This window comes from Mastigoproctus giganteus, chromosome 14, assembly GCF_048544385.1.
Source record: "Mastigoproctus giganteus isolate SK-2022 chromosome 14, ASM4854438v1, whole genome shotgun sequence".
In the NCBI taxonomy this organism is placed as follows: Eukaryota; Metazoa; Arthropoda; class Arachnida; order Uropygi; family Thelyphonidae; genus Mastigoproctus; species Mastigoproctus giganteus.
The window spans coordinates 34,556,405-34,579,773 of record NC_143588.1 but is presented as its reverse complement, the minus strand read 5'-3'; the positions used below and the strand labels follow the sequence as shown (position 1 = coordinate 34,579,773).

The 23,369-nt window shown below is 37.9% G+C and overlaps 1 protein-coding gene across 3 annotated transcripts in view; it reads right to left on the bottom strand.

Moving 5' to 3' along the window:
• Positions 1 to 3,235: 3,235 nt before the first annotated feature.
• drk (growth factor receptor-bound protein 2 drk) overlaps positions 3,236 to 23,369 on the bottom strand; it is a 191,953-nt gene continuing 171,819 nt past the window's right edge. For all 3 annotated transcript variants that reach the window (XM_090389274.1, XM_090389275.1, XM_090389276.1), the window contains exon 7: positions 3,236 to 5,645. In XM_090389274.1, the coding sequence (XP_090245400.1) occupies positions 5,472 to 5,645 (174 nt within the window). In that variant the 3' untranslated portion in view covers positions 3,236 to 5,471. The remainder of the gene's footprint in view (positions 5,646 to 23,369) is intronic.

The window sequence follows — 23,369 nt, the reverse complement described above, 5'->3', positions numbered from 1 at the left end:
TGTCGCAATTTTAAGTTGTCGATCCTTGTTTTTGAATTTAGTTCTATAAGCATCTGGCTTATTGCTTGAGGAAATAAACAGGGGGGATTCATACTATCACTTTCACCAAAAGATTTATTAGTGTTTCCAACCTTTTTTCCCCCCGAGACAGATCACTTTCATATTTGTGGTGTAAAATTTTTGTGGCCTATGGGCCACAAAAATTTTCAACTATACATGCATACATTAATAATTATTTCTTAAATGTAGTATATCTTAGATTGGTTGTTATAAGGATACTTGCATCTCCCATGACTTAATGGGATTACTGCCATGTTCCATGAACCACAGGGTGTGAAACACTAACCTAAACCATTCTTTTGTCTAAATCATCCTAAATTCATTAATAAACAATATTCTATCAGTTATATACATTCACCCAGTTCCAACTTTTAACTTTCAAAAAGTGAATATTAGATATTTGTAGGCAGGTGGAAAACAGATATATCCAAAAAAAGCAGGCTATTTTTTTAAAAGTAAAAAAAAAAAAAAAAAATTTTCAGTAACAAAATACATTTAAATTACAGCCCATAGAATTGTTTACCAGAACACTATGCTTTTAAACATTAACTTAACAATTCTGCTTAGATTTTTAGACAAACTGATTGATTGCTTCAATAAAGTTACTATAGCACACATTGCGCATCATCAAAAATATTAAAAATGTGCAAAGTTTTTTCCAAAACTTTTGTTTATAACAATAGTACTTGCTTGTCAGACTTGATATCAAGACTATTTCCAAAATTGTAGATAATCTGAATTTTTTTTTTTTTTTTTCACCCAGTTTAATATATTCTGATGCCCAACACTGCTGAGGAATGACCTGGGATTACTTGTTATATTTCATGCTTCCTTTCACTTATCATTTCCCACTAATTGGCAGAACTAAGGGCCACTAATTGGCAGAACTGATCCACAAAATATCTATTTATTTATCTTTGAGATAAATAAATAGATAGATATTTTGTGGATTACTGTAGCAAAAATTACTGTTATCTAAAGTGTTAAAAAAAAAACCTTTTTTTTTTTTTTTTTAACACTTTAGATAACTTAGTTGGGCATCTTTGCTACCTATGAATTCTTGTTCGCAGTTAGAGAGTTTTGAATAATGTAATGAAACACTCTGCAGCCTTAGGAATTCAGACAGATAGCTGATGGCTCTTAAACTAAGACTGGAATTTTAAGTTATTCAGTTTCTGCTATGGTTGCATTAAATATTTGAAATTTTAACCCTTCAGTGGATTGCATCAGCACAAAAATCACCTCATCACTACAACAAGAACTTTGCACTAACTTTTTTTTTTTTAACACTGTACATGTGTAAAACTGTACAGTTTTACACATGTTTTTTTAAAAACATGTGTAAAAAAAACTGTTTTTTTAACACTGTACATGTGGTAAAACCACCTTATGGTGGTTTTACCACATCAACCAGTTTTGCCATGCAACAAGTCTGCACTTGCATTGGTCTTTTGTAAATGTTGTTGACAAGGGCAGTGGCCGTTCCTAATCTACTGATGGGGAGGGCTGTGCTTTTTGCTTGTATTTCTGGAATAAGTACAGTGCGAGTTAGGTGTTGAAAACACAACTGTTTCAATCTTTAATTATATTAGTTTTTAATATATTTTATTGCTATCTAAATCAAGAGAAGTTATCATTCCTTGGTTGTACTGTATGCATTGAACTAATAATGAAAACCTGCAGAATAGTTTGCTTTTTTTTATGGCTAGCTATTCTTTCATTCATTAATGAAATTAGGAAAAAAATTCACAGCACTTAAAAAAAATTCAATTGGAAGTTTTAATTATTTGCATTAATTAATTAAACATAATTTTACTATTTTTTGGAAAAGAAAAGAGTGAGAAAAACTGGTTTTCACAAAAAGATGGAAAAACTCTGTGGTATTTCCTCTAGTATGGCAGTGATAAGAGAAACAGTTCAAATTGAGTTACTTGATCTGTAACAAAGGATTCTCCATTGCAAATCAGGAGTCGGCAGTCGTGCATTTGCCAAAAAAAATGTCTGGTTGATTTTCATACTGTGGTAACAAGAAACTCAGATAATCAGTTACAAAGGAATTATTGATAGGTGCTCTTTTTTCTTTTTCATCTTCATTCCATTAAAAGATTTAATTCACAATTATTGTATGCTTGATGATTTCTTTTACATGAAATAAAAGAATTTTAAAAGAAGGCACCAGATCATAAGGTGCATGCCTTATATTACATAAAAATTTTTTATTAGATAGATTCATATGTACTTACTAAACAAAATTCCAGCTTAAAAAGGAGTTTTAACTCATCATGGAATGCCAACAACTCATTACTGCTACTGTCATACTTGCCATTACTAATGTTATTAACTCTCACTTTTCAAAATGAATTCCACATTACTCAATAAATAGCAACCCTCTCTCATGAATTTTTGAGCAATGAAACTGTTTGTTACTTCATTCCTCCTGTTGCTGCCAAATTGAGATTTGTTAGCCCACTCCAACTGGTGCACCGTGCATCCTGAATGCTTTAAAGTTAAATGAGATGTTCAATGCCTGCAGTTGGCTGCTTCATGGCATTACATTTAATTCCATGTTTAACCCAGCAACCATCCTCTTTTTGTTGCTTCTGTACAGAAGGCCACCTGGACATTCTAACCATAATTCCTCTAATCATGGCTAGATAGGCGCCTCCGTGGCCAGGTGGGAAAAAGCAGCAGTGCATAGCACACGCTTCTTGATTAGACCGGGGTTGGTTCGAGCCCGTCACCACCAAATACGGAGGATGCAGAAAGGTCGGGGAATGACCACCGCATACCCTGGAGCCATATGGCCTTAGTTGCTAATGCTCCAAATAACAAACAAACAAACAAACAAACATGGCTAGATATAAAAATATCACTGTGTACACCTAGTAACATTTACCAGGAAAAAACAAGAACACCTCTTTGTGCTGGAAAATATGGTAATAATGCTATTTGACATTATAACTTTATACTAGGCATATAATTCTAATTGGTTTGTTACATTAATTTTATTTCAGAATGAACACAATAACAAATAATAATTAAAAAAAAAAAAAAAAAAACATGTAGGGTTTTTTTTTTTTTTTTTTTTTTTATAATTTCAAGGATTCATTTACATGGTGCAGTATCTGAACTTTAAATACACAATCATATAGTAGCACAAATTAGTCAGGTTTTCAATACAAACACCATTAAAACATCAAGCCCCACTTATCTAAGTACAAAATAAAATTAAAGAAAATACCAAAATATCAAGTAATAATGTAGAATTTTAACAGAATGTTTAGTATATATGAGAGCAATTAAAAGCATCAAAAGGTGTATAAAGGAAACATTCCTGACACTAATTCAATATTGTGTTCTACATGAAAACTCAACCTTGGATAATTATGGCACATTAAACACACTATATTTAGATTCAATGCTTGAAGTTCTGATGAAATCAGGCTTCTCTGAAAGAAACTTAAATTACAGAGATACAACTTTAAAGGAGAGAGAAAAAAAAAAAAAAAAAAAAAAAAAAACCATCTGTAGGCAGAGTCCCATACTTCTACGTAGAGGTTTTGTTAAGCCATTCTTAAATAGCTACACATAAAATAAATTCAAATACTGTATTTCTTTAAGGTACACAACTCATGTAATAGGATTAAGAACAACTTGTTCAGTACCTTGGTTAGGATATCAATATAAAGTTTACCTGTAATTTTATTCCAAAGTCTTCTTTTAACTCAAGAGGCTTCATGAAGCAAACATTTATTTATAAAACAACTAAAACTTTTTACTAATTTGTGATAGGTATGCCAAACTTACCTTAATTTGGAATACCTCTCACATATAAGGAGCTTTAGTTCTTTTTTTACTTTATCAAAGCTATAAAGGAAAGCTATTAAGAGTTAAAAGACTTGGAATAAATTACAGATAAATTTTATAATGGTATAACAAAATATGATGATAAATAATATTCACTGGGCATATTACATTAAACAATTAAACTGAAATTTCAGTATTCAATTATTTTCCTCCTATAACTTTCTTGTGGACTAATGTAATTAAAATGCATACCAGATTTCAAATTAAAATTTAATTTTTCCAGCGCAGAAATATTCCTGTATACATTAATATTTTATTCTAATGCTGTTGCTTCCTCACATATTATATAACATGAATGAAATGAGTAAATGTTTTTAAAAACTTTACAAGATTTCATTGGTCATTGGTATTTCTCTTAAAATACCAGTCAATGTCCTTGAAGTAGGTATTAATTGATATATAAGCAAGGTATGTATGCAGGTATGCTAATTTGAAGTCGTATACTGAAGAAAATATTTGAAATTTTTAACATAATTTATTATTTTAACACTAGCATTGGCATATTATCAGTATCAATTTTGTCTTCTTTTCAAAGAATATTTTTTACTTTAAAATATAAATAGTTAGCATTAAATACACAAATATGAAGAAAATGAATGATATACACTGAATAACAAAAAAAGAAAAGGGTGAAACAGTATTTGGCAGTAAAAAAAGGTGTATCAATGGAGGAATGTTATACATATTCCGTAGAATGAAACCAACTTTTTATTTCATTAAAACATAATTATAAAATTTTTAGTGCTAATCTAGATATCATATGTGTTCCAATTTTATATTTAATTCCAGTGAATATTTCTTAAACATAAACCTGAAAATCAGTTTGTCATGTAAAAAAGGACACCTTGATGAGTACATTGATGGAGTAAGGACAAGTTGCACATATTAATTTTGCATTAAACGCTGTGGTTATTAGTGAAATACCATCACTTTTCAGTCTTCTTTTGATAACCTTACTTCTCTATCTTTAGTGACAGCTATTATGGCAATATTCACTTTGGGCCATTACGACAACAGCAGTGAGTTACACTACAGTATGATTACAAAATTTGTTCAACATATAATTCATTACTTGCATATAAACTGATGAAAAGCAAAGAAATAACAAATTAAGCAAGCATGATTTTGAGCAAAAGATTAAATAAAATCTTGCTGCTACTATATATTAAAGGAAGATATATATATATATATATATATATATATATAAAACTTGTAAAAGCAATTTTCTTACTATGTTACAAAACGAAATGAAGCAGGATTATACATTGTCACCTTATATCTGCATTACCTACACATCACTACAGATCATTTCGGTGATAGTTACATTTTAATACACTTAGAGAGCATATGAACAGTTATTAGCTGGGTCACATCACATAAATTCAAATTAAAGGACAAGGGGGATAAATTAGTGGAAAGCTATACTTCAGGAGAGGAGAGATGGGATAAAATACTAAAGGGGGGGAAGAGCCTCTACCTCACACTAATTTCAAAAATGGACTGGAAACATGGGCATTATGTACAATTAATGCTTATTCAAAGAATTATGTATGATAAGGAACAACATAAGTAGCAGGAAAGTATCCCCTCCTAGATCCAATTTCACCTTCCCACCAATTTTGATCGGATCGGTCAATTACTGTAATGATATCTCCCCGACGAAATTCAAGTTCACCAGGCTCTTGAGGTTGGAAATCATACATTGCTTGAACCAAGAACTGTAAGAAAGAAAAATGGTTAAATGAGAACAAATCCTGCTGTCACATTCTTATATATATTTACTTAATTTATATTATAAATTAGTGTAATCCTCCCTTAATCTATATTATAAATTAAGGGAGGATCACACAAAAAGCAATCTAGACACATACACATTTAAAGAGTGGTCGGTTTGTTGGGTATACGCCATCAGCCAAAGAATTAACAACTGTGTCAGAGACTGAGGGATTGTGCATGTGCATGTGTGTGTGTGTGTGTACAGAGTGGCTAGTAAAGTACCTCCCAAAGGAATAACCCCTGACAGACTGTTATGTTCATAGATCACAAGGATCATTTGCCAGGGCCTTCTCAATTCCCTAATACCAACAGCATGGAATATTCGTGGGAGGATGACTATGGCAGAGGATTTGAGCACCACGCAATCTACATGGATTGGCAATTTTTTTATAGACAAAGGCATCCAATTCCTGTATGGCATTTCCAGAGTCCAGTGAATTTCTTGCCTTGCCATACCAGTTCTCATCTGGCTTCACATGGTGACCCAACACCATACTAACATTTTTTGGCAGGTCCAATCACTTTTGACCACCATTTAAAGTTGTTGGGTACATTTTTTTGGTTAGATAATGCACTCCCCCTTCTAACTCAGCAGTTGGGCTGCATTTTACAGTGCAATCTATCTAATACAGTATCCCTGATTTTCACATCATTTGTAATGTTTTGTATTTGTACTGAGCTATTAATAACATATAATTTCATTATTATAATTTCTTGTGGGTTTTAATGGGATGACTTTGTATGTGAATGCAAATTTTATTGCTAATTAATTTTAAGAATCAGAGAGAAACAAAGTAACTACAATGACAGATTTCTCAGTGTTAATCCAAACACTGTGCTACGTGGTGCATTATTATCACTAAAGTCACCAGAATTTTTATAGACTCTAATAGTATGAACCAGAGCTGTAATGCTCAATCGGTTCTATGTTGATATTAATATTTGTAAAATAATAAGAGAAGTTTACCTCAATATAATATGATACTCTCCAGCAATTAAAATGAAAAAAATCGCAAATCTTACATTACAGTAAAAAATAATTAAAACTCAATTGAACACAATTAATCAAATATTAAAAGAAATTTTTTTTGTTTTAATTGCTTTTAATTTAATTTTTAATTGTGTTCATTTGATTTATAATTGTGTTCAATTGAGTTTTAATTATTTTTTACTGTAATGTAATATTTGCGATTATTTTGTTTTAATTGCTGAAGAGTATCATACGGTTGTGTTCTACGTATTATATTGAGGTAAACTTCTCTTATTATTTTACAAATAGACTCTTTACCTATTCCAAAACTGCCCATTTTCATGTTTTTATAATAGTTCCGTTAATTATAACTGTGAATTAGGTTTCACTGTTGATCTTCTGGGGATATTGTTGTCTCTGAGAAGAAAACTATCCTAAGGTAGTAGCATCATTTTATAGAACTATTTCAATAAAAAAAAATAATAAATTGCAGCCATTATCAACCCACTGCAGGATGGAAGCCTCCTCAACAATTCATGCTGAGGGAAATGGACCATAATCTGCCACGCTGGTCCAGTGCGGATTGGCAGATCGACCGTATTTAGCAGTCAGGGGCTTGAACCCTGGTCTATTCAAAAAGCGTGTGCCACTGCACTCCCGCTCCTGACCATTCGGCTACGGTAGTACATTGTTTCTTAATTACATTAAAAAAAAACATGAAATGGGCGACTTTGAAACAGGTAAAGAAAGAGTCAACGAAAATTCTGGTGACTAGTGGCAACCTGCTTTTCCATTAGGCAATCACTGATCTAAATCATCACATCCATTAATCACTTTAACCTATGATCTGTTATTCCCACTTATCATGTAATTAATGGATCACATAATCCGATTCACCATTATGATATATGATGTTAATTTTACACTGTTAGTAAGCTATATAAATGAACTGTAATTTACTGAAAATTTACTAAACCACATTTCAGCTGCTACTGAGGCCTCTTTTTTAACTTCTTCTTTGCATTCTAACATTTCTCACATGGAAGCTAATTTTATTGGCTTCTGTTAAAAAAATCAAGTGGTACATGAATTTGGGCATAATGTGCAAAATTTTATCTAACTGTACAGGAGGATAACTAACTTTTAACTTTTGTTCCTCTATGCAGGAATATCCTCTGGGATTGTTGTTAAAAATTTCCAAGTGGTAAATAACTTTCTAATTTCCATTAGAGCTCTTCAAAGTGGGAAAGTCTCACAGTTGCATAATACAATGTATACAATGATAATTCTATATTGCACACCTGCGAATATGCAAATTACCACAATGAAATGTTATATGCGATCGGGGGTTTTCTTTATTAAGCACAGCCCTTCAAACAGCCATATGAACATCCAGTAGTGCAGGAATACCTTGGCATTGGGGCAGATGCCAAAGGCGCCACCACCGACAGGCCACATCAGTCCCATGCCAAGCTATTTTGACACACGAGGCTAGCTGACAAAATTGCACTCCTAGATGATGCTGCATCACAATGAGACAGTGGAACCATATTTTAGAAGACGTTTGTTCACCACTGGTGAAAGGCATTGTTTCAGGAGATGCACATCAGTTTTTAAAACAGTACTGTTAATATAAATAAATAAAAATCTATATGCCGTCCAGAATGCAACTTCGAAGGGACAAATCAGGCAACTGCTCCATCAACCGATCAAATGCACGGCAATTTACAATTCATGTAATGTGTATGTTCTACAATACTGAATAAGTTAGAAGTTATAAATAACGTGTGTAATGTTTGTTATATAGTAGTAGTAGTAGTGGCATGATGCAAGCAAGCAAGTGTATGAGCTTATGCAGCATCAACCAAAAAAAAAAAAAAACTACACCATTCCCTCCAAATTCCTGTCCAGTTACTCCTTAAATTTATTTAACCTATCAACTTCCACAAAGACAGATGGGAGTTTGTTCCAGCAATTAACCACCCGCTGGCTAAAGGCAAATTTGCAAAATACATGTCCACTCCATGTCCATGTCCAAATGGATTAACAACTAATGAAATCGACTTCATCCTCACTAACAGAAGATATATTGTGAATGATGTTACCGTCCTGAATAAGGTAAATGTTGGAAGTGATCACAGAATGGTAAGATGTACACTTGATATAGATGTAGGAAAGGAAAGGAAAAAACTGACTCGAGTAAATAATACAAAGGTCTTTGAAATAACAGAGGAGGAGAAAAAGCAGTATGTACTGGAACTTAAGAACAAGTTTGAGCTTCTGCAGACTGCTCAGGACCAAGATATCGACGAGGAATATTACAACTTTCTGAAAGTGATAAAGCCCAAGAAACCTATAGGGAAACAGAAATCCAAAGAAGAAAAAATTAGTCAAGAAACACTTGTCATGATGAACCAAAGACGACAAATGAAGAGCAAGAAAAACACTGACAGGGAGAAAATTGAGTATACTGAGTTATGCAAAGCCATTAGAAAGAGACTCAGAGAGGACATAAGAAGATTTAACACAAGAAAAGTAGAACAAGCATTAAGGGAAAACAAAGGATTTAAATCAGCAGCCATGAGCAGTAATACAGCAAGACAAATGATACTGAAACTGAAGAATAGCGATGGTGTACTCATAAACAGCAGAGAAGGCATAATTCAAATAGCAGAAGACTACTATAGAGAATTATACAAGGAGCGAGGGAATGATACCAGCAGTGGGGAAAATGGATTGCAAAGTAGCAACACATACGACATACCCGATATTCTTCCTGATGAGGTAGAACATGCATTGAAGAAAATGAAGAATCGGAAAGCCCCGGGGGAAGATGAAGTTACTGTAGAGTTGTTAAAATTGGGAGGAAGAGACATAACACAAAAACTGGCAAGGCTCTTCACAAAGTGCATTAGAAAAGGTGCGATGCCTAAGCAGTGGAATAATGCAATCATAGTTTTGCTGCATAAGAAAGGAGATAAATCAGAAATTGGAAATTATAGACCAATTAGCTTGTTATCCCATATCTACAAGTTGTACACAAGGGTCATTACTAACAGATTAGAAAGAATACTTGATGAGAATCAACCGAAAGAGCAAGCTGGCTTTAGGACAAGATTCTCAACTGTGGATCACCTTCACGTAATATCACAGCTAATGGAGTAAGCAAATGAATATAAAACACCATTATGCCTGGCATTTGTGGATTATGAAAAGGCATTTGCTTAAGGCAATGTTTCGGGCACTGGAAAGATAAGGCATAGATACTCCATATATTATGATTTTGAAGAAAATATATGAGAGTGCTACATCCTTTATTAGACTAGACAAAGACAGTAGCAAATTTAAAATCGAGAAAGGAGTTCGACAAGGAGACACAATATCTCCGAAGCTGTTTACTGCTGCCCCTGAGCAAGCTTTCAGAAGATTAGACTGGTCGCAGAAAGGAGTCAATGTGAACGGAGAGTACCTAAACCATTTACGATTTGCAGATGACATTGTGGTCATAAGCCACGATCCCAAAGAATTAGAGGAAAATCTTAATCAGTTATGCATAGTTAGTAAGGATTTTGGACTAAAGATGAATATGGCTAAAACAAAAGTAATGATGAACAAGTATGCCACAGAAAGGGAAATAATGATTGAATGAGCAGTAATTGAAAAGGTGGAGTCGTATACTTATCTGGGACAAGTTATTAGCTGTAATAATGATAAATGGCTGGAAGTCAAGAGAAGAATAAATTTTGGATGGATAGCATTCAGGAAATATAGTCACATACTGAAGAGCAATATCCCAGTTTGTCTGAAACGTAAAATAATGAATCAATGTATACTCCCCACCATGACTTATGGAAGTGAAACTTGGGCACTCACCAAAAGAATGGAAGAGAAGCTAAGAACTACACAGCGAAGAATGGAACGAATTACATTGGGAATCAGACTGTTAGATAAGAAGAGAAACACATGGATTAGGCAGCAAACTCAAGTAAAGGACATTCTTATCAAAACTAAAGAACTAAAATGGTCTTGGGCAGGACACATAGCTCGAAGACATGATGACAGATGGACTAAGAAAATAACAGAATGGTACCCAAGAGGAGCTAGAAGAAAACCTGGAAGACAAAGGCGGAGATGGATAGATGAAATTCATGAGTTTTTGAGTAGTAAATGGATGGCCAGTGCTCAAAACAGAAGGAACTGGAAAGTTGCTGGAGAGGCCTTCATCCTGCAGTGGATTGAAAATGGCTGATGATGATGATGATGAACATGATAAGTTGCTGCAGAATTCTGGGATTAAGGCGCTACATATTTCTGAGGCTGTTAAATGCAGGTTAGTTTTTTGAAAAAAATTGAGGTTTTTTTAAATTTAAAAATACTGAACTGTAGTTAACATACAGTTTGAATTTTCATAGCCACATAGGTTAGTTTATTTTTGTATTTAGTTAAGTATTTGGCTCAATAATCAGACAGCCTTTGCTATCGATATTTTGGTGGGAATTTAGTAACTTTCATTCACCAGCTTAAATTTACCTTCTTCAGTGATTTAATTTTCGTCAACAATTTAATTTCTGCGACACTTTATTAATATATAATCTCTAATATATTGTCAATTTTAATTTTGTAATCTTTGTAATGTTCAAATTTTACTTAAATTATGGTTGCTTGTTATTTGGTTTTTAGGAGCATTAGCAACTAAGGCTATATTGCTCCAGGGATATGCAGTGGTCATTCCCTGACCTTTCTACATCCTCCGTATTTGGTGGTCACGGGCTCGAACCCCGGTCTAATCAAGAAGTGTGTGCTATGCACTGCTGCTCCTGCCCACCTGGCTACGGAGGCACCATTATGGTTGCTACAAAATCCACTTACAACACAAAGTTCAGGTACAACGGGATTCAAACGAAAATGCCTACAGACGTTTCCAGTGTGAGTTGTGACTTTATCATTTGTGCAGCCTGTGGCATGTATTCTAAGGTTGGTCTTATGTTATTTATTGTTATTTGGTTTTTTAGGAGCATTAGCATCTAAGGCCATATTGCTCCGGGAATATGCGGTGGTCATTCCCTGACCTTTCCGCATCCTCCGTATTTGGTGGTGACGGGCTCGAACCCCGATCTAATCAAGAAGCGTGTGCTACGCACTGCTGCTCCTTTCCACCTGGCTACGGAAGAGCCTAAAAGGCTGGTCTAGCAGACACCCGAGCTCATCTGGAGATTCTTTCCTTTGCAACTGATGTAAGGAGTGTACCGATCTCATGTGCATCATGAGAAGAATTTGAATTACTGAAGAAACGAGTGCTTGTCCTAGAAACAAATGTAACTGGGAGCTCACCAGGCACTCCTGACCTGCCAAGGTATGCACTCCTAATTCGAGACCTAGAAAAGAATTAAGCGCAGACTGCTCTGGTCAAAGGTGATTTAGTTTTATTGGGTGACTCTATTGTCAGAGAAACAGGTAGCAATTTTTTTTTTTTTTGTAATAAAGATAGGTGGTCAAGAACCAGTGTGCTTGCCAGGAGCAGACTCTGTTAGCAACATTCACAATGTTACCAACAGATTGTCAGATTTTACGGGAAGTAAAGACAATTATTATTCATGTGGTGACTAACGATATTAAGCCTACACAACCTGATCATCTTTTGAAGAAATATAGGACTATGTTGAGAAAATGTCAAGAGTTAGGTCACAATGTGTATGTATCTGCAATTCTGCCCAGACACAATAGGAGGGAATCTGCAAGACTCTAGGTGATAATTTTCATAAGCGTGGCCGGCATTTGCAGGTAGTAGGCATCTATTTTGTAGAGATGGCATTCATTTGAACAAAGGTGGTGCAAGGATTTTTGCCACTATCATCTAGGATACCCAAAGGGTTCAGGGAAACTGCTAGTTATGGGAGAGAAGGATAATTTAGATCTGCGTTTATCTGATGACATGGGTCAAAGTAATGCTTGCCCTCACCACATGAATTCTTGTTTGTTGTCACAACAGCTGATGTTGATAAGATGTTCTGAGGGTAGAAATGTTTCAAATGAGAGCGAAGATATAGCTTTGGATACAAACCGAAATAACTTCAAGGTAGTAAACTATGGAAGGTTACTTAGTCTCAACTGTGTCTAAAGTAATACCAGGAGTGTTGTCAATAAAATGGCTGAATTTGAAATCCTGATTAGGACAACTAATGTTAATATAATAGGGATAACAGAAATGTGGTTCTACCTGGAAGTTGATGATGATGAGTTCCACTACAGTATGTATAATGTATTTAGGAAAGACAGAAGGGGTCATGCTTCTTATCAAAAGCATCCTGAGCACAAAAAGAGCTTTTGCCGAGTCTGAAGTTCTGCCTGCCATCATAGAATCTGTGTGGTGTGAGTTATTTGGAAGCAAAGGAACAATAAGAGTGGAAGTAATCTACAGACCAGAAGAATGTCAAGAATATGACGAGTCTTTACATGCAGATGGAATTGGCAAGCATGTGTAAATGTCTTATTATGGGTGACTTTAATCTGCCCCCAGATTGAATGGAATAAGTGGGAGGGAAACTCACAATGGGGAAAAACTTTTCAAAATAAACTAGATGATGATTATTTGTACAAGCACGTTAGAGAAAGTCCTAATGGTGAGAATACTGTGGACCTTATTGTAACGATTTAGACGACATCCCAGGGCTTAAAGTACAGGAACCACTGTCAGGAAGTGATCATGCAATCGTCAGCCGGAAGGTCAAGAAAAATGTTGCAGTAGTTAAAGGTAAAGGCACTGGTTTTAACTTTAGAAGAGAGGACTTTGACAGTTTAAGAAGAAGCCTACAACAGGTACATGTTGATCTGTAATAGCACCACAAATAAGGCCAGGGAGGTCAAGGCTGTGAACGAGAAAGCATTGGATAAGAGAGCAAAGAAATGGAACAAGGGATTTTTCATGCATATGAATACAAGGAAGAAAAATTCAATCAGATTGGATCTTTGTGTATTGGTGTGGGAAAGTCTTAGACAACCCAGCTGATGTTATGGATGAATTGAACAGGTACTTTGCATTTGTCTTTACTGATGAAAGACAATTTGTGCTGAGATGAGGCTGTGAGAGTAAGGCTGAGCCATAAGAAATTAGTGATGTTGTAATTACAGTGGCTGTTTATTAGAAAAACATTTGAGCATAAAGGCAAGTAAGACTCCCAGAGTTGATGGCATATACTTGTAATTTTGAAGGAGAGTGCAAGGGAATGTATTATTGAGGGATGATTTATTGAGGTTAATTATGAGGGCATCTTTGGACTCAGGATTCCTTTGTATTGGAGAAGTGTCAATGTATCATCAATACATAAAAGTGGTTCTAAGAGTGAAATTGGTAACTACAGACTGGTTAGTCTGACCTTCAGTGGTAGGAAAAATCTTAGACGCAGTAATTAAGAATGCAATTCACGGATTTTTTAAACATATACGGCACTCTGAAGGACAAATAGATTAGCTTTGTTAAAGGAAAATCATGCTCAACTAACTTAAGAGGCTATTTAGACACAATGAACTGAATTTTGGGAATAGTTTAGACATAGTTTATTTGGATTTTAGCAAAGCATTTCACTTGGACCCTCATGAGAGGTTGCTGTATAAGCTTGAACATGATGGGATTATTGGTAAGTTTCTAAGATAAACTGCTGGGTGGCTGCAGGGCAGAAAGTTGTGATTAATGGATATTCTTCAGTAACGCTAGGAGTAGAGTCCCTCAAGGATCGGTTCTTGGATCACTGCTGTTCTTCATTTTCATAAATGACACTGGCAAAGGGATCATCATCATCATCAGCCATTTTCAATCCACTGCAGGATGAAGGCCTCTCCAGTAACTTACCAGTTCCTTCTGTTTTGAGCACTGTCCATCCATTTACTACCCAAAAACTCATGAATTTCATCTATCCATCTCCGCCTTTGTCTTCCAGGTTTTCTTCTAGCTCCTCTTGTGTACCATTCTGTTATTTTCTTAGTCCATCTGTCATCATGTCTTCGAGCTATGTGTCCTGCCCAAGACCATTTTAGTTCTTTAGTTTTGATAAGAATGTCCTTTACTTGAGTTTGCTGCCTAATCCATGTGTTTCTCTTCTTATCTAACAGTCTGATTCCCAATATAATTCGTTCCATTCTTCGCTGTGTAGTTCTCAGCTTCTCCTCTTCCATTCTTTTGGTGAGTGCCCAAGTTTCACTTCCATAAGTCATGGTGGGGAGTATACATTGATTCATTATTTTACATTTCAGACAAATTGGGATATTGCTCCTCAGTATGTGACTATATTTTCTGAATGCTATCCATCCAAAATTTATTATTCTCTTGACTTCCAGCCATTTATCATTATTACAGCTAATAACTTGTCCCAGATAAGTATATGACTCCACCTTTTCAATTACTGCTCCTTCAATCATTATTTCCCTTTCTGTGGCATACTTGTTCATCATTACTTTTCTTTTAGCCATATTCATCTTTAGTCCAAAATCCTTACTTACTGTGCATATCTGATTAAGATTTTCCTCTAATTCTTTGGGATCGTGGCTTATGACCACAATGTCATCTGCAAATCGTAAATGGTTTAGGTACTCTCCATTCACATTGACTCCTTTCTGTGACCAGTCTAATCTATTGAAAGCTTCCTCAGGGGAAGCAGTAAACAGCTTCTGAGATATTGTGTCGAACTCCTTTCTCGATTTTAAATTTCCTACTGTCTTTGTCTAGTCTAATAAAGGAGGTAGCACTCTCATATATTTTATTCAAAATCATAATATATGGGGTATCTATGCCTTGTCTTTCCAGTGCCCGAAACATTGCCTAATGCTGTATGCAGTCAAATGCCTTTTCATAATCCACAAATGCCAGGCATAATGGTGTTTTATATTCATTTGCTTTCTCCATTAGCTGTGATATTACGTGAAGGTGATCCATAGTTGAGAATCCTGTCCTAAAGCCAGCTTGCTCTTTCGGTTGATTCCCATCAAGTATTCTTTCTAATCTGTTAGTAATGACCCTTGTGAACAACTTGTAGATGTGGGATAACAAGCTAATTGGTCTATAATTTCCCATTTCTGATTTATCTCCTTTCTTATGCAGCAAAACTATGATTGCATTATTCCACTGCTTAGGCATCACACATTTTCTAATGCACTTTGTGAAGAGCCTTGCCAGTTTTTGTGTTATGTCTCTTCCTCCCAATTTTAACAATTCTACAGTAACTTCACCTTCCCCCGGGGTTTGGTTTGGTTTGGGGTTTATTGGCGCATCAGCAACTGAGGCTATAATGCGCCAAATACCGGTCATATATAAAAAGTGAAAATATTCAGTGACCTAAGTAGTTAGGCCACTATGTCGAGATATAAAAGGAGTAAAAGTACAAAACACATGAGCAAAGGAATGCCAAATGAATTTTAAATTCGATTAAAAAGGTTTACTGATTTTAAAAAGTTAAAAACAGCAGACACATTGTCATTGTCGGATAAAATCTGACTGAGTGTATAAGGCTCAGCCAGAGGATAAAAGCGGTAAAATAAAAATCACGTTCGTTTCTAAAACGTGGACACTCGGTTAAAATGTGGCATATGCTTAAATAGGTGTCACAATTCTCACACATAGGAAAGTCATCTGCCCTCAGCAAAAAAGCATGTGTAAGATGACTGTGTCCTATGCGGAGCCGAGCTAAAACAACTTCCTCTCTGTGATTCCTGCGCAGACTTGACTGCCAATGTCGGATTACAGGCTTTATCTGATAGAGCTTGTTTGTGACTTGCACATGCCAGGATTGTTGCCATTGGGACAGTAATTTATCGTGTATTAACTGCCTGTAGTCTGTATAAGGGACTAACAGGCAATAACTGTTGTGGGGCTCGGGTGACCTGGCCGCAGCATCTGCTAGTTCATTTCCCACGATCCCAATGTGGCTTGGAATCCAGCAGAAACGAATGTCAAATGAACACTCAAACAAGGAATGCAACGTCTGCTGAATCCGGGTCACAAATGGATGAGGATTATACCTCCTACCCGATAAAGCCTGCAGTGTACTTAGAGAATCAGTGTACACCATACACTTTTGATACCTATGGGTTTTAATGTGGTCCAAGGCTAACTCTATAGCATACAACTCAGCTATATATATATGCTGCATTGTTGGGGAATCTTTCCAGATACAGAAAGACCTGGAAAGATAGCAGCAGATCCAACAGACAACTCCGACTTCGAGCCATCAGTGAAGACAGGCAGGAAGTCGGAGTATTCGGCCCGGTGGGCAGCATAGAGTTGGTGGTAGATAGAAGATGGAGTTATGGACTTACCCCAATTTTTAAGGGAGAAGTCGCACGATGGTAGGCGAGCATGCCAGGGTGGAAGTGGTTGCCTTGGTGACTGGGCAACATTGTCTACCACGATGTTGAGCTCTCTGAGCAGCTCTTGGACACGGATACCAAAAGGCCGATTGGCAGTCTGACGAGTGTTATATAGGTTTTCCCATCGTGGCTTGAAAATGGATGTCCACGTAGGGTTGTCTGGCAGGGATTTTAATTTAAGCGTATATTTTAAAGACAATTGCTTTCGTCGAAATGACAGTGGCGGTTCCGTTGCTTCAACATATAAACTCTGGACAGGGGATGTTCTAAATGCTCCAGTAGCAATGCGGATGGCTTGGTGGTGAACTGGGTCCAGCCACCTAAGTACACTGTTTCTAGCTGATGCGTACACTCGGGACCCATAGTCTAGTTTAGATCAGAGAAGTGCACGGTAGAGGTTGAGTAAAGTGGAGCGGTCTGCTCCCCATTTATTCGAGGAAATAGAGCGTAGAAGATTCAACTCTCTTGTGCACTTTGTCCGCAGTTGACGAATATAAGGTAAAAAATGTCAACTTCTTGTCGAAAATGAGCCCCAAGAATTTTGTCTCGGGTGCTACTGGAATGATGTCTTGTCCGAGTTTTAGTTCTGGTTCAGGATGAAGGTTCCGTTTGCGACAAAAGTGAAGGCAGACTGTCTTCTGTGGCGAGAACCTAAACCCATTAGTCACTGCCCAAGAGTTGACGTGGTCTATGGCATGCTGCAATTGCCTTTCAATGACCCTCATATTGCATGATTGCAAAAAGATGCTAAAGTCATCTACAAAGAGGGCACTGTTTACGGTTGGAGGAAGTTGTTCAGTTATAGAGTTAACTTTGATTGCAAAAAGCGTAACGCTTAAAACTGATCCTTGTGGAACTCCCTCTTCTTGGCAGAATGGCCAGGAGAGGGTGGATCCTACATGAACTTGGAAAGACCGGTCTGTAAGAAAGTTTTTGATAAAGAGGGCAATGTGTCCTCTAAGACCAAAGTTATGTATGTCTTTTAGAATTCCATATCTCCAAGCTGTGTCGTACGCTTTTTCCATATCAAAGAAAACCGACACCTGGTGCTCACGTTTCAGGAAAGCATCACGTATAGATGTTTCCAAGCGGATTAAATGGTCAAGTGTTGACCTGTTCCTTCGGAAGCCACACTGTATCCTGGAAAGGAGGTCGTTAAATTCTAAATACCACAAAAGACGAGCATTGACCATTCTTTCCAGGATCTTGCACAAGCAGCTCGTCAGAGCGATAGGACGGTAATTTTTTGGTATTTTTGGATCCTTTCCTGGTTTCGGAAAGGGAAGGACGATTGCCATATGCCATGAGTCCGGAAATGTCTCTTCAATATAGATTCTATTATAGAGACAAAGCAAACGATTCATGGATTCCGATGAAAGGTGTTTGATCATCTCATAATGGATGTCGTCTGGCCCAACAGCACTCGCCTTGGATAGTGAAAGTGCTGCTTTCAGCTCCCATTGTGTAAAGGGCTGATTGTATTCCTCGCAATTGTTAGGAGAGCTTCAGGTGATGTTTCTCTGCTCTTTGTTTGACTGCGAGAAACTCTGGGGGGTATGATGTTTCTGAAGATACTTCAGCAAATGTCTCCCCGAGAGTATTTACAATTGCAGTTAGATCTGCAATTGTACATCCATTATGTTCCAAGATCGATGAAGGGTGTGAGTTGTATTTACCCTTCATTTTCCGAACTTTGTCCCAGATGACTTTGGGATTGGCGGCCCGGGTAAGGGAGGATGAAAATTTGATCCAACATTCCTTTTGGCTCTGACGTCTAATGTACCGTGCTTTGGCACGTGCACGTTTGAAGGCTATTAAATTACCTGTGGTGGGGTAACGACGAAATATTCCCCATGCTTTGTTTTGAGCCTTCCTAGCTGCTGTGCATTCTCCATTCCATCATGGATTTGGAAAATGTGGAAACCGGGATGATGTCCTTGAAATTGCAACTGCTGCTGCCTGGACTATACTTTCTGTGATGTGTTTTACTGCCTCATTAATTGGCTCCTGGCCGACTATAGTGGTATTAAACGTTGCCAGATGTTGAAAGGCATTCCAGTCAGCCTGATCAAGCTTCCACCGCGGTAAACTAAATGGAAGACATGGTCTACCACTAGTTAGGGTGATTATCACGGGGAAGTGATCGCTTCCATATGGGTTTTCCTCCACCTCCCAAGCAAGTGAAGGAAGGAGAGAAGGGGAGCAGATAGAAAGATCAATGGCAGAGAAAGTACGGGTAGGCATGTGGAAGAAGGTGTTTGTTCCCACATTTAGGAGGGAGAGATCATTGTCAGTGAGCATATGTTCTATGACTCGTCCCCTTCCATTGATGTCAGCACTACCCCACAGAGTGTTATGTCCATTGAAATCCCCAAGAATTAAACAAGGGGAAGGCAATTGCATGATAAGATCATCAAGGCCTTTCAGGGGGATGTCAATCCCAGGTGGCAAATAAACAGAGCAGACAGTTAATAAGAACCCCACTGTAAGGCGAATTGCTACAGCTTCAATGCTAGTTGTAAGCTGCAAAGGCTGAAATGGGATCTGGTTGCCGACGAGGATTGCGACTCCTCCGTGGGCAGGACCATCCACAATTCTATCCTTACGAATGATGGTAATGTTATGCATGGTGGGGTCATCATTTGCCTTTAAATAAGTCTCCTGTATGCAAAAGCAAACTGGTTTGTGCTTTTGCAGGAGTGCCTTGATGTCGTCAGTATTTTGCCGGAATCCACGACAATTCCACTGTAGGAATTTTGCCATTATTTGGACTTGGTGGGTCCATCAGGCGGCTTCCGAGGTGCTGAGGGCTTAATTTTGTCAGTCTTGGATTTATCCTTCCTGGGGAAGTATGGACGCTGTCCTGTGTCCATTTCTTCCTCAGCGAAGAGTTCCAAAACTGACTCATCATGTACCTCCTTCTGCTCGACATCCATGTTTTCCTGGGTACTAGGTGGTACTTCCCCTTTCTTATTCTTTTCTTTTGCTTTTGTTACTTGTGGAGCATTAGGAGGTACCAATATAAGAGTGGCAGCTGATTGGTCTTTCTGTGCAGGTTTTTGGGAGCTTAAAAGATAACGTCCGATGGGTGTAAAGGATTCTTTTGGAGGGATGGACATGTCCGTCTGAGTTCCAATGGAGCATCTCCCTGCTACCTTCTGGGCATAGGTAGGTTTGTTGATGTTGAGAGGTTTAACCGCTTTCCTTGCCTCCTGGTACGATATGTTTAGCTCTGCCTTCAGCCGTTGAATTTCTTTTTCTTCTTTCCACCTCTGGCATGCTCGTGAGTAGGCTGGATGTTCTCCCTCACAATTAATGCAGGTGGGTCTTGCGGCTGAACATGCTGTTGTTTCGTGGTCCTTTGCACCACATCGAGCGCATGCAAGGACTCCACGGCAGGCCATTTGAGAATGTCCATATTTCTGGCATTTAAAACACCGTAAAGGATTTGGAACATATGGACGTACTGGACAGTTGATGTAGCCAGCTTTAATCTCATCAGGAGGTTTGGGCGAGTTAAAAGTCAGGATAATGCTCCTGGTTTTAACAAGTTTCCCATCCCTACGCGCACTAATTCTTTTCACGGCAATAACTCCCTGTGGTTTTAATTCTAAGCAGATTTCCTCCTCAGTTACGTTGAGAAGGTTACATTCCGAAATGACACCTCTCGATAAATTGAGTGTTCTATGTGGTGTCACTGTTATGGGTACTCCTCCGATTGATGTTACACGGAGTAGCTGCTCAGACTGCCTGTCAGTTTTGGTTTCAATTAAGAGGTCTCCAGAACGGAGCCTCTTAACTGATTTGGGTGACCCTACTAACCCATCTAACCCTTTCTGTATGAAGAAGGGCGACATTTTGCCAATTGGTTTTTCAGTGGTGGAATGAATAATTAAAAATTTTGGAACAGGCCCTGATGATATTTCTGTTCGCTGCCTCTTTGTAGCAATACTGCTATCAGTATCGTTTTCTATAGTTTCAGATAGGGACCGGGTTGGGGCCCCTGAAGGAATATGTTTATCAGGATTCATGAAGATTTTTAAATTGTTCAGTGTCCGGGCTCCCCACCCACCACGGAGCCCAAAGGGACGCCCACTACCCGGCATGCAATAAATGCGCTCGGGAGTGGAACGCCAGGGCTACCCAGACACTATACCCGCACCGCCGCCAGCCTGAATCCTGTCCCTCGGACCATGACGGCAGGGGCGTGGCATTGACACGGTTGACCCTCGCAGGCGAGCCTACTAGCCGATTGATCCTAGCCGGGCCTTCCAGGACCACCCGTCTTGTCGAAGCAGGGGCCAAAGTGGCGTATTGAAGCTGGGCCCCTCAACCACCAGGATCCCCCTTTCCGAATTTCCACGGGTCGCAGCGCACGGCAAACATGCCGGATTCCATTGATGTAAGCCTGGAACCTGGGCTGTGGGCGTTGGATCCCAGTGATGCTAGTCTGGAAGTCCAGCAGCGTCACTGGGAGGTCCCCTCACCACGTACAGGTGCCCACGTTGAGGGGTTCCCCCGGGGCTTTCTGATTTTTCATTTTCTTCAATGCATGTTCTACCACATCAGGAAGAATATCGGGTATGTCATATGTGTTGCTACTTTGCAATCCATCTTCCCCACTGCTTGTATCATTCCCTCGTTCCTTGTATAATTCTCTATAGCAGTCTTCTGCTATTTGAATTATGCCTTCTCTGCTGTTTATAAGTACACCATCACTATTCTTCAGTTTCAGTATCATTTGTCTTTCTGTATTACTGCTCATGGCTGCTAATTTAAATCCTCTGTTTTCCCTTAATGTTCTACTTTTCTTGTGTTAAATCTTCTTATGTCCTCTCTGAGTCTCTTCCTAATGGTTTTGCATAACTCAGTATACTCAATTTTCTCCCTGTCAGTGTTTTTCTTGCTCTTCATTTGTTGTCTTCGGTTCATCATGACAAGTATTTCTTGACTAATTTTCTCTTCTTTGGATTTCTTTTTCCCTATAGGTTTCTTGGGCTTTATCACTTTCAGAAAGTTGTAATATTCCTTGTCGATATCTTGGTCCTGAGAAGTCTGCAGAAACTCAAACTTGTTCTTAAGTTCCAGTACATACTGCTTTTTCTCCTCTTCTGTTATCTCAAAGACCTTTGTATTATTTACTCGAGTCAGTTTTTTCCTTTCCTACATCTATATCAAGTGTACATCTTACCATTCTGTGATCACTTCCAACATTTACCTTATTCAGGATGGTAACATCATTCACAATATATCTTCTGTTAGTGAGGATGAAGTCGATTTCATTAGTTGTTAATCCATTTGGACTCTTCCATGTCCACTTTCTGTTCACCCTTTTCTTGAAAAAAGTGTTCATTAACGACAGTCCTTGAGATTCTGCAAATTCCACAAGTCTTTCACCTCTTTTATTTCTTTCACCAACTCCAAAATTTCCTATATTTCCTCTTTCTGCGCTGTTTTGCCTTTTTCCAACCTTAGCATTGAAGTCCCCCATAATAATAGTGTAGTGGGTTTTCTGCTCATCTAGAAGACTCTCAATTTCGGTGTACATTTCTTCAACCTCTTCATCATCATGGCTCGATGTTGGTGCATAAATCATTATAATCTTTAGCTTGTACCGCTTAGAAATCTTGAGTATTAGTCTTGACACCCTTGGTGATGTACTTTCGAATTCCAAAATGTTGTTTTTAAAATCTTTATGGACCAGAAACCCAACTCCACCTTCACTCCTTTCACTGTTTCCATTGGTGTACAGCAGATTTCCACTTGATAAACTTATAAGTGATTCATTTCTTCTTCTTGTTTCAGCCAAACCGATGATATTCCAATTCACATTTTCTAATTCATTTTCCAGCTCTAATATCCTGTCTTCACCAATGAGTGATCATACGTTATAACAGGCCAAGTTCAGTTTCCGTGCATGGCAGCCTGGTCGTACCCAGAGATTCTTAGCACCCTCTGCTTCCACTCTGATCCTCTCGCTGCCGTAAGAGGGAGAGTGAAAGCTGCTGGGGACTGAGGGCCATTTGTATTGTTGTGCTGTCATATGGTGGAGGGTTTGGTCTTTTCCTCTTCACGCTGACCAGGCGTATTGAAGAGAACCACTCTACACGTTCGTTGCCACCTAAGTGACGTAACAGGGCTTACCATCGAGGTGTGCATGAGTGGATTTTAGGGAGGCAGGCCAACCAGACTTCTCCTAAATCGTCTGTAATAGAGAGATATTGGATCCATCAGTGTTTTAGGCTGAGTGTCTGATAACACACAGGATACCCGTTCCCCTCTAAGCCCCAGGATAAAAGGCATGAAGTCAAAATTGGAGGATGATGTAATGATTGGCAGT